Genomic DNA, 12,009 nt, shown 5'->3' on the forward strand with positions numbered 1-12,009 from the left:
TCGTCCAAAATGTGACAAAAAAGTCATACTATAGTATGTCGTCCATAATCAGTCAGAAAAGTCATAGTATAGCATGTCGTCCAAAATCAGTCAAAAAAGTCATAGTATAGCATGACGTCCAAAATCAGTCAAAAAAGTCATAGTATAGCATGTCGTCCAAAATCAGTCAAAAAAGTCATAGTATAGCATGTCGTCCAAAATCTGTCAAAAAAGTCATAGTATAGTATGTCATCCAAAATGTGACAAAAAAGTCATACTATATAGTATGTCGTCCATAATCAGTCAAAAAAGTCATAGTATAGTATGTTGTCCAAAATCAGTCAAAAAAGTCATAGTATAGTATGTCGTCCATAATCAGTCAAAAAAGTCATACTATAGTATGTTGTCCAAAATCTGTCAAAAAAGACATAGTTTAGTATGTCGTCTAAAATGAGACAAAAAAGTCACAGTTTAGTACGAGTCCAAAATGTGACAAAATGTCATAGTATAGTATGTCGTCCAAAATCAGTCAAAAAATCATAGTATAGTATGTCGTCCAAAATCCGTCAAAAAAACATAGTTTAGTACGTCTTCCAAAATCAGTCAAAAAAGTCATAGTATAGTATGTCGTCCAAAATCAGTCAAAAAAGTCATAGTATAGTATGTCGTCCAAAATGTGACAAAAAAGTCACAGTTTAGTACGAGTCCAAAATGTGACAAAAAGTCATATTATAGTATGTCGTCCAAAATCAATCAAAAAAGACATATTTGACAAAAATGTCATAGTTTAGTATGTACTAAATGTGTACTGCAGAGTACTTCCACCGCCTTGCTGCTGAACCACTCTTTTTCTCTGTCTCTGTGCTTCTACATACTATACTATGACACACACACACAAACACACACACACACACAGAAACCAGTTAAACCCGATCGTTGTGCTAACCATTTTCAAATTATTTCACCTATACTATACTATACTATGTAGAATATTTTTTTAAGGAATTCTGCATTTGTATATGGACACTGACCAAGACAAATGATTGGGCACATCTAATTTAACAAGGCAGTGGACCATGTGATATTTAATTTGATGTTATTCTTATTTTTCAGCCAAAGGGGTAATTAATATTGAGCAAATTTCCCTCGTAGGTCCCTTTTAATTAAAAAGTTGTTTGCATGTTTTTTCAGTCACGGATCTCTGGAGGGGTTTGTCTTTTGGGAGCTGTTTTAGTTTGAACACATGTGGTGAAGAGCAAGTGCCTTGTGGCCAACCATGAGTAATAACTCAGGCTCTTCCCGCTCAATAAGAACAATAACAACGCTAATAATACATGACTTCCTCCCTCTAGAACTCAATGTCTCTCTGTACTAACTTCTTGAGGATTGAGTGGGACATTTGTTTTAGAGGTATTGCATCAGGATTTCATCAGATCTGTTTGTGAGAACTTATGAGGATTGTGATGAGAGTAGTTTAATTTAGTTTATTAGGATCCACCATTAGCTACTGCATTGCAGCAACCGTTCTTCCTGGGATCCACAGAAAACATACACAAAACAGCCTTTTGACACATTATGCTATTATATTTATTTACCAAATAAACAAACTTAAATGATAACGATACAATCAACAGCACAGAGTTACTGAGTAATATCTCTCTCATATTATTAGCGGCTGCTCATTATTATTATAATTATTTTAACCTTTATTCAAACTTGGACAAATATTGAGGAGCAACCTCATTTACAATATAGCTGCGACAAAACACAAAACATTTGAAAAATACATAAGCAAATCCGAAATTTCAAAAAGTAGTGACAAAAATCATGGAAATAAGAGAGGTCTAGCTAAAAACAGGTGCAGTTAAATAAGGTGCAATTATGGATTTAAATTGTCCTAATGATAAAAATGTGATAAGTTTCAGATGGTTTTGCAGAGTGTTTCAGGTTTGCAGGTGCACAGTAAGAAAAACAGTTTTCCAAATTCAGCGTTAACAGAGGGCACCTGCAGTGTGAGCCAGTGAACGTGTATGAAGGAGACTTGCATTTAAAGATCTTAAAGAGTTAATATAGGATGGTAATAGACCAGTGTGAGCTTTAAAAATAAATAAAATCCAGTGTCTATCACGCTTGTTAGATAGCAAGGGCCATTGAGCTTTTGAATCCAGGTCACAATGATGAGTGTTGTAGCTGTCGCCTGTAATAAATCTCAGGGCTGAATGGAATATGGTGCATTCAGAACCAATTTGTGATTATTGAGAGCAACTTGTATGTCGTTGAAACAGTGCTGAAGAGATTCAATTGCAGAAGTTATAGAGTCAGAAATACAATACAAAATAGTGTCATCCGCATAAAGATGAATGTTACAGCCAGTGAAAGTAGTTACAATGTCATAGATATACAAGGAGAATAGAACAGGTCCAATGATTGATCCTTGAGGTACACCTTTTGTAATATGAATTAAATCTGACTTAACAAGTTAGTCTCATACTGTTTATGAAACCTGTATGTAATGCTCAAGCATGCCTTGAATAAACCTAGTGTAAAAGATGTATTTTCTTTATATTTTTTAACATGAAATATAGGACAAACACATGTTTTACCATTAATATTAATTAGAGTTACATTACAGTTTTATTAGTAAGGGTAGGTCACTCTGAATAGAAGCAGTTTTATTTTATTATTCTAAAACTGCACATGTGTGTTTGTACTGGTCACTATAGCATTGCTAAAACAATTGTATTACAATTATTATTATTTATTATATATGAACACATTTAACTGTATATGGTCATGATGCATAAATTGATTACATTGAACATTAGAGTATTTAATACAATCAAGATATAATTATCAACAAACAGATCATGTAGGAGTCAACATGGATGACGTGACCCATTAACACAAGGACAAGCACTTTCAATGGACGCTAACCTCAGTGACGATTCATTTAAGAACACAACACAGCCTGAAATGAACGCTGTTTTTAAAGCTTTGTGTTGACATCAGAAAATCTCTGTAAATTAGAGTTAGTGTTTTCTACAATAATAATCAGAGCCTGAACTGAGAATCCTATTAGTGTGGTGTTGTCAGACAGTGATGGACCAGAACAGTTACACTTTGAGACAGCCTTTGATTATCAGTATTTGATTATCTGCTTTAGTACACTAAGAAGTGGAGCTGATGGTGAATATTGATTCTACTTTAGAGCTGATAACTATTGTGATTGGCTTGTTTTGGAAGTTCTGCTGAACAGCCTCAGACTCAGATGTCATCAGTCACTTTGGAAACACTTGCTTGTCTTTTCTTGCCCAGCTTGGCACTTTGTTCCAACCTCAGTATCCTGGGAAAAATGTCACTTTGCAGGTTTAAGAAGATGCTGTGATGATGACACCTCACTTCTGTGAGTTAAACAACAACAAGTGTTAAGTGCTTCCCAAGGGTGTTGCACCTTAGTGCATATTGTTATTCATGATGGAATAAAGTCAAAACAACATCTAACATTGGCTTTTTTACTTTATTAAAGACTAATAAAAGATGGGTCCATTGCAGTTAGAAATAAACAAATAAGAATGGGATATAGGTAAAAAGCAAATACAATAGTGATACAGGCTGTGATGCAAGTTCAGAAGTCATGACTCGATAATCCCATACCTTTCTACAATCCCAATCCTCTCCCACAGGTGTCGTTCTTCCCATTTTGCCACCAAAACTCTCTCCAGCTTGCCCTCTTGGCCTGGCCTATTGTCTTCCCAATTGCTAACTCCAGCAGTCACACTAGACACTAGTGTAACATCTAATGCTGACTCCGTACCTGTAGCGATGTTCACCCTAGTTCCTCTCCCATCATTCATTCATACCAAGTTCCTTTCATCCATTAACTCTTCAACTACTTTCCCATTTAAATTAGTACATTTCTGTCTCCTTACCACTGTAATCCCATGTACCACAAAGTCTAAACTTGGTTTAACAAAGTTGCTGACCACCTTGTTGTTCCCAGTTTGTTCTTCACTGTTACACCTCACCAACAGATTCCCATCACTTAGCATCTTTGCATATTTTATTTCTACTACTTCATCAGCCAGATGTGTTGTCAGCGTGAATGGATTTATTTTCTTCTCATGTCCTTGTATCCTCTCCACTCCCCCTCATTGTCCCCCTCGCTCCCTTCACCAACTTCCATTCCTGCCCGACTGCCTATCTCTGATCCGTTCTCAGAGCAGTTGGCTCAACCGCGTCAAACAAGTCATTTGTTCGATGTGAAATTCCCCGTTCGCTGCCACCTGTCGCCTCCTCCATTTTCCATCAGAAAGAGTTTGGTTAAGAGTCGTACACAGATATCGTATACCGGACGTCATAGGTCATCGAACACTCATTCCAACTCCTCTTGCTCCCACACTCCTTCAAATTACTTTGATAAGTTGTGAAATCAATCGTTCTTGCTTTCTCTCTCACCAACCGTAACAAACCTCCAACTACTTCCCAAAAAACCATAAGTCTAAAGGAGTCCCGAGGGAGCAGGAATTTATTTATGGTTCCGGGGCAGACCAAGTGGGGAGAAAGAGAGGGGAACTTGTGAAAGATGGATAGGACTTTGAGAACCTTAATGGTGATTGTAGAGTTTGCATTTAATAAAATAATTAATAAAAAATATTGTAAAAACATGTTAAAAATACTGAGTTAAAATAAATTGTTTTGTTGATAATAATGATGTTGATGGGAAACCTGCAAATGGTAGTACCAGAGCTGACAATCAGGGACACAGTATAAAAGGCACCACTTTAAATCTGTCTGTGCTTGGAGACTCCTGCCACAACTGTAACCTACTGTTACTGCAGCAGAAGAAGAAGAAGAAGAGATCAGTGAACAAGCTGGTCTGTCTGAGCGACTCAAGCCATGTCACAAAGCTACTGACTGTTGAAGTAGTTCTTCATGACCTGTAATGTAGGCCTACAGTTCCATTAATGTTCACGTGTTTAACAAAATAAAAAATAAACACCGATGTAAATCTTATTGATCATTATTACCAATAATGATCTATTACCAAATAGTAGAACAGCTTTCTCAAGCAGTTTGTCATGCATTTTTATTATTTAGGTCACACATTTTTTGAACGTCTTCGGCAAAATTAAAATCTAGCATTTTAATCTAGATTAATCTAGATTAACTACAGGATTGCAGTGAGAATGATCTAATTTAAAAAAAAATGAATCTATGCCCAGCACTAGTCATTTTATTTGATATATTTTTATTTGTGTTCACAACGAGAAACTCTGTGTGGGATATCTTTTAAATTTTATAGTCAACATTGATTATGTTGACTGATTTTAAATAAATGGATTGTGCTAATAATTAACTTACATTTTCAAAATTAATAAATATGTAATTATTTTTATTAAAAAATATTTAGTTATTACAGACAATCAAATTATTGCCAATAATGTTTCCCCAACACACACACCTTCGTATTCACAAATAGCATTTTAGGCCCGGCCCCTACTCTTTCTTATTCTACCCTGATAGGTGGTATGTTCGAATAAACAAAATTGTCATAAATGAATAAAATGGATGATGTAATGAAACAGAACTCAGAAAAGAGATGAACCACATTAAAGTCATGAGCCTTCTCTTGTTAATGTTGTTCTGCTGCTTTTCCTCGACTGTGTCCTCTTCTCTTTTTTCCTCCTCTTGTCAGTTACAGGGACAGTTTCATCTAAACGGGCTGCACAAGACTGGAGATGTGATTCTCGGTGGGATTTTCCAAATCCACTTCTTTGCTGCCTATCCTGACCTGTATTTTACCTCAGAGCCGCAGCAGCCCACCTGCTATGGGTGAGTCTGTCACGGGAACACAACAGTAAAGAAGCTAATTATTAGTTTTAAGTATTTATCTTGTTATTAATGTCAAATCATTGCATTTTATCTGATCTTTTTGAAGCATTTAACTTTATTTGTGGGTGCTGATGCCGATATATGCATATTTGTGAAATGCATACACCGTCTCATAGTTACTGCCAAATGCATTTTAAGTGGTAAATGCTTGTATTTTTGTGTAAGTTTTAATGTTGTAGGATTCAGGCTGTCTCAGACCATGGCCTTTGCTATTGATGAGATCAACAGAAACTCCAACCTGCTGCCTAATGTGACTCTGGGATACAGTCTGTATGATAACTGTCTCCAAACTGGGATTGGCACAGGAGTGTCTTTAGTCAGTGGTCAAGAGGAACATGTTACATTAGAGGAGAACTGTGTAGGAACTCCTCCAGTCATTGGGATTGTGGGTGATTCTTCGTCGACACGTACTATAGCCATGTCCACAGTGTTAGGTTCGTACAGAGTGCCTCTGGTGAGTTGACCTCTTTAAAAAAATAATGTCCCCTAATTGTAATTATATGTTTCAACAAGTTGGTGATCTGATTATTTACAGGTCAGTTATTTTGCCACATGCTCCTGTTTGAGTGACCGACAGAAGTTCCCATCTTTCTTTAGGACGATCCCAAGTGATGCTTTTCAGGTGAAAACCAAAATGCACAAAACATAAAATGTTTAACAACATTCCAGAAAAAACTGCAATTGAAAATGTACACCTTGTTTGACAATGCTCATGTTATGTGTCTCATTTGCAGAGTTGTGTGGTGTCAGATATACACTATATACAACAACCTGTTTAGCATGATTTCTAGAACGATCTGAAAGATGATTCCAGCCTGTGCATTAATCCCTCTGCTCTGTGTCCACATAGGTCCGTGCTATGATTCAGATTCTAAAACACTATGGATGGACTTGGGCAGGTCTGCTCATCAGTAATGATGATTATGGAATCCACGCTGCCCGATCCTTTCACTCTGATCTGGGTCCAGCTGGTGGAGGTTGTCTGGCGTACACAGAGATTTTGCCCTGGGGTGAAGAACCTGCTGAATATAAAAGAATTGTGGATGTGATGACAAAATCTACAGCTCGGGTGGTGATTGTCTTTGCACATGAGAGTCATGTGATTAAACTCATGAAAGAGGTCAGTCCTAAAAGAGATATGTTCCAAAATCCTGTTGGCCTATAAAATAGAGATTTCATTGATAATGTCCTTCCTGGAATTAGTTTAAACTTTTATTGGGAGGGTTTTAGAGAAAAACTGCATATATACATATATATATATATATATATATATATATATATATATATATATATATATATATATATAGACAGATATATATCTATCTATATATATATATATATATATATATATAGAGAGAGAGATATCTATCTATCTATCTACAGTATATAACCTCAATTGTTAAATTGTTATTAACTAAAATGTGCTTAACTCATGTGCGAGTACAGGTGGTGAGGCGTAATGTGACAGGCCTGCAGTGGATCGCCAGTGAAGGCTGGACATCAGCTGTTGTGCTCCAGACGCCTGACCTCATGCCGTACCTTGCTGGAACACTCGGCATCGCCATCCGTCAAGGAGAAATACCAGGCCTAGCTGACTTCCTGTTACATATACGCCCTGACCTACATCACAACACCAATCATGGACAGAACGTGGTGAGAATTAAACTTTGCAATCAAATCTGATATTTGCATTAAAACATTAATATTAAACTATTAAATCTTAAATATCTTACAGGTGAATCAGTTTTGGGAGCACACTTTTCAGTGTAGGTTTGAACCTCCACCGGCAGGTTGGGTGGAAGCTGGAGGAGAATTATGCTCTGGACAGGAAGCTCTAGAGGATGTGGAGACTGAGTTTTTGGACTTTGCAGGCCTAAGGCCAGAGTATAATGCATACAAGGCTGTGTACGCTCTGGCGTATGCTCTTGATGACATGCTGCAGTGTGAACCGGGGAGAGGACCTTTCAGCAACAACACCTGTGCTCATTTACAAAGACTGGAGCCATGGCAGGTGAGATTTCACTTTACACTTGAAAAACAAAAAAAAACATTTATGTAAATACATTCATACAAGCATTTACAAATGCTTAGACAATGAAACTGTGAATATGAAGCTAAATTAAACAAACAATTAAATAAATAAACAATTCATGTTTAAAAATAGGATTTAGATTTTTATTCTTTCCAAGATTCTTTTCTAGAACCTGCTGATATAATAAAAACCTTTTTAAGTGTTAAATATTTAGTTGCTGACTTGCTGTGGCTCTATGAAAGCTTTTGTCATCATAAAAATTGTGTCAAAACATTTCCTTATCAGTTCTTTAATCAACAACAGGAGGATCAATAATCTAATATATACACATACATACATACTGTATATATACATACATATATATATATAATGCCATATATATATACATATACATATATAAGTGTGTACCTCCAGGTGTGCTTTCGTTAAGTGCCACAGAGTACACAGTGAAATTGTTTGCTTTATTATTTAATTAACAGTTCATAAATATCACTTGATAACCTACTATTTGTGTGATGTATATTCTTTTTTATATTCACATTTCAATAATGACATTTATAAGATACACAACACATTTATACATGCATACAAAAGAAATAATATATTGATTCAAAACTTTACATTCATTCTCATTTAAGTAAAAATGTCTTTTTCTCTCCCTTCTCCATTCATTCTGTCCTTTTCCCAGTATATTATTATTATTATTATAATATCAAGTCAAAGAGTAATTATACAATGCAATGCAAGGCAATGAAAAGCATTGATGCAAATAATATAGATGTAAAATATAGATGCAATAATCAGATTTTTGATTTTCAACTTGAGCACAAACATTAAATATAAATTCATATTAAATCATCATAGGTGTGAAAGGCGCCCTTAAATTAAATGCATTATTATTACTGTGCATAATAATAGGAGAAAATGGTCAGCTGAGGCAAACGATGGCCGAGTAGTAATTGTATTTTTTCCTCCTGTATTTCCTTCTGTCTAATTCTTATATTCAAAGCTGTTGTTTTACATGGAAAAAGTCAACTTCACCACAGCATTTGGCGATCGAGTGTCATTTGATGAGAATGGTGACGCCTTACCGATATATGACATCATGAACTGGGAATGGCTTCCTGATGAAAAATCTGAAGTTCAGATTGTGGGGGAGGTCAAGAGGTCAGCCTTCAAAGGTGAAGAACTCTCACTGGATGAAGACAAAATCTTCTGGAACTTTGAATCCAAAAAGGTAACATTTTGGGGGTTTTACACAACGATCTCCTCGCCATACTCACTGGGCTTGATTCATACTTTTCTTCTGTGAGGAATGTTGTGTTTGCTCAGCTGTCTGTCAGCACGTGGCTGCTGTGATCATCGTATGCTGACATACATGTGCAGCCCTCCATGTTGTGACTGTGTATTAAACGTGCCAGCTGTATATGCTCTCTGTATCACATTACTTTCTGTCCAATGGTGGTCATATTTTGTTTTGGTTGAAGAAGAGACAAACAAAACAAGGTCATGCAAGGAGGTTTGTCAACACCCACACGATACAACGCATCAGAACGAGTGTGCAAACTAATCTTTGTATATGTGGGTGGACTTAAACAGCAACTCTTTGCAGACATGGAACATGGAAAGTATGGAAAAGCATTCATAGAATAGTCTAACAGATATAGATGTTTCTCTACACAGCCTCCTCGGTCAGTGTGCAGTGAGAGTTGTCCTCCAGGTACCCGCATGGCCAGAAAGAAGGGGGAACCTGAGTGTTGTTTTGACTGTGTCCCTTGTTCTGAGGGAAAGATCAGCAATATGACTGGTGGGTGTTAAAGTTTTAAATGCCACAGTTCAGAGATGTTAGACAAACATGTATCTCATCGCGTTCCCTCTTTTCTCAGACTCCATGGAGTGCACCAGTTGTCCAGAAGATTTCTGGTCCAGCCTGCAGCGTGACCACTGTGTTCCTAAGCAAACAGAGTTCCTCTCCTATTATGAACCTCTGGGTATCTGCTTGACATTCACCTCACTGTTGGGCACGTTTATCTGCATTGTTGTTCTGGGCATCTTCATCCATCATCACAGCACACCTATAGTTCGTGCCAACAATTCAGAACTCAGTTTTCTTCTCTTGGTTTCACTTAAATTGTGTTTCTTGTGTTCCTTGCTCTTCATTGGACGACCCAGACCGTGGACTTGTCAACTGAGACATGCAGCATTTGGCATCAGCTTTGTGCTTTGTGTCTCATGTATCCTGGTGAAAACCATGGTGGTTCTGGCTGTGTTCAGAGCCTCCAAACCAGGAGGTGAGTCCAGTCTCAAGTGGTTTGGTGCTGTGCAGCAGAGAGGGACAGTTCTGGTTCTGACTTCTATTCAAGCAGCAATCTGCACTGTCTGGCTTGTCTCTGCTTCACCAATGCCTTATAAAAACACCCAGTATTACAATGACAAGATAGTTTATGAGTGTGTAGTTGGGTCCACAGTTGGTTTTGCAGTTTTACTTGGTTATATTGGTTTACTGGCCATCCTCAGTTGTTTGTTAGCCTTTTTAGCAAGGAATCTTCCGGACAGTTTCAATGAGGCCAAACTCATCACTTTCAGCATGCTGATCTTCTGTGCAGTGTGGGTGGCCTTTATCCCTGCTTACATCAACTCACCAGGCAAATATGCAGATGCAGTGGAGGTATTTGCCATCCTAGCCTCCAGCTTTGGCCTCTTGGTGGCGCTGTTTGGACCTAAATGTTATATAATCCTTGTGAGACCAGAGAGGAACACAAAGAAAGCCATCATGGGTCGTGGCACCACACAGTAAAAACGTTACCACTTCTGTCTCTCGGTGTGATCCACTCTGTATTACAGAATTGAGTCATAATAACAGGCAATAAAGATATGATACAATAAATTAGTTTACTGTTTTGATATTTTTCTGGAATTTTTCTGAATTCATTGTACATGAGTAATTTTTGTTGTTTCAAGAGTAACTGCTTTTTTAAATTACGTCTTTTTTTCATGTAATATTATTGAAATCAGTATCTAGTTATGAGTACAAGGACCATTTATCAAACAACACAACTCCGGCAGGAAACAGGAGTGGTTGGGTACTTGCACAACATCTGACTGAGGTAAACTGTGCTGTGGAGGTTGATGGACCTTCTTCCTCATTGTAATTTCCAGCATTGCTCTGTTAGAGAGAAACAAGTTTGAAGTTATATTGTGGAACAACACTATTAACTGAAATCATAGTTTGTTTGTTTGTTTGTTTGTTTTTTAAAAAGGTGTAAACCTCAACAGGCCTCTCTCTGTGGCAGGTAATAAGGTGTCGTCATCATCCTCCTGTAATGCAACAGAATGTTTGTGTTATATTCTACTCATTATGACAAATCTGTGGAATATTAGGAGTACTTACAGCAGCATGGAGGTCTGTTAAGGCAGAAGGCTCCACGAGACAGATTACACCATCAGTAACTGGTAGAAGATGATTACCCAGAAAAGTCACCATAAAATAGATTGGTATCTGAAAACAACAGCAGCCAATTACAAAGAACTGTAGCCTACTGCTGCAAGAAAAATCAGTGTGCCAAGTTGTGTCTAAGACGAATGGGTGGCCATTACTGAGCGAACACTAGAAAAAGGATTCATGTACATGCCATTCATCTGAATAACTTACCACTTATGTAGGCCCCTGTGTCCTGGGGCGGGGCTTGGTCCGATGATTTACCCCCATGATGAGATGCCCTCATCTCATCTGGTGTGGGGCGTGGTTACCCTCACCACATGGTGGGGTTGCTCTCCGTCACCCCTGGTCTGCCGTTCTCCCCTAATTTTATCGTATGATAGACATCAGGGTCTGGGGGGTGGGGGGTCATGTTGACAGCTCCACTGTCTGCCAGCAGTGGGGTGTCGCTGCCACATCTTTCCCCTCCATTTTAACAGCACACTAGATACCAACATACCCCATATCACACACACACACATGCAAACACACCACCAAATCATTCCCTGGTGGACGGGGGTGGGGTGGGCGTGAGTGCTCTCCCGGGTTCCCGACTCCTGTTTGCTCCTCAGCTATATTGGGGCTGGCGGTCTGGGTGGGGGCAGCTATGGTGGCCTGGGGGCTTAGT

General features: G+C 38.0%; 1 protein-coding gene and 1 long non-coding RNA gene across 2 annotated transcripts; both read left to right on the plus strand.

Annotated features, from left to right (window-relative positions):
* Nucleotides 1-6,160: 6,160 nt before the first annotated feature.
* LOC131470867 (uncharacterized) lies at nt 6,161-6,806 on the plus strand. The gene is made up of 3 exons (XR_009241954.1): nt 6,161-6,325; nt 6,407-6,493; nt 6,722-6,806. It is a non-coding gene; the product is annotated as an uncharacterized LOC131470867 (long non-coding RNA).
* A 113-nt stretch (nt 6,807-6,919) lies between these two features.
* LOC131471332 (extracellular calcium-sensing receptor-like) lies at nt 6,920-10,715 on the plus strand. Its single transcript, XM_058647829.1, has 6 exons — nt 6,920-6,991; nt 7,318-7,524; nt 7,607-7,882; nt 8,913-9,140; nt 9,587-9,710; nt 9,790-10,715. The coding sequence occupies exons 1-6, from the start codon at nt 6,920-6,922 to the stop codon at nt 10,698-10,700; spliced, it is 1,818 nt and encodes a 605-aa protein (XP_058503812.1). The 3' UTR covers nt 10,701-10,715.
* Nucleotides 10,716-12,009: the final 1,294 nt, after the last annotated feature.

This window comes from Solea solea, chromosome 13 (genome assembly GCF_958295425.1).
Source record: "Solea solea chromosome 13, fSolSol10.1, whole genome shotgun sequence".
NCBI classification, from domain to species: Eukaryota; Metazoa; Chordata; class Actinopteri; order Pleuronectiformes; family Soleidae; genus Solea; species Solea solea.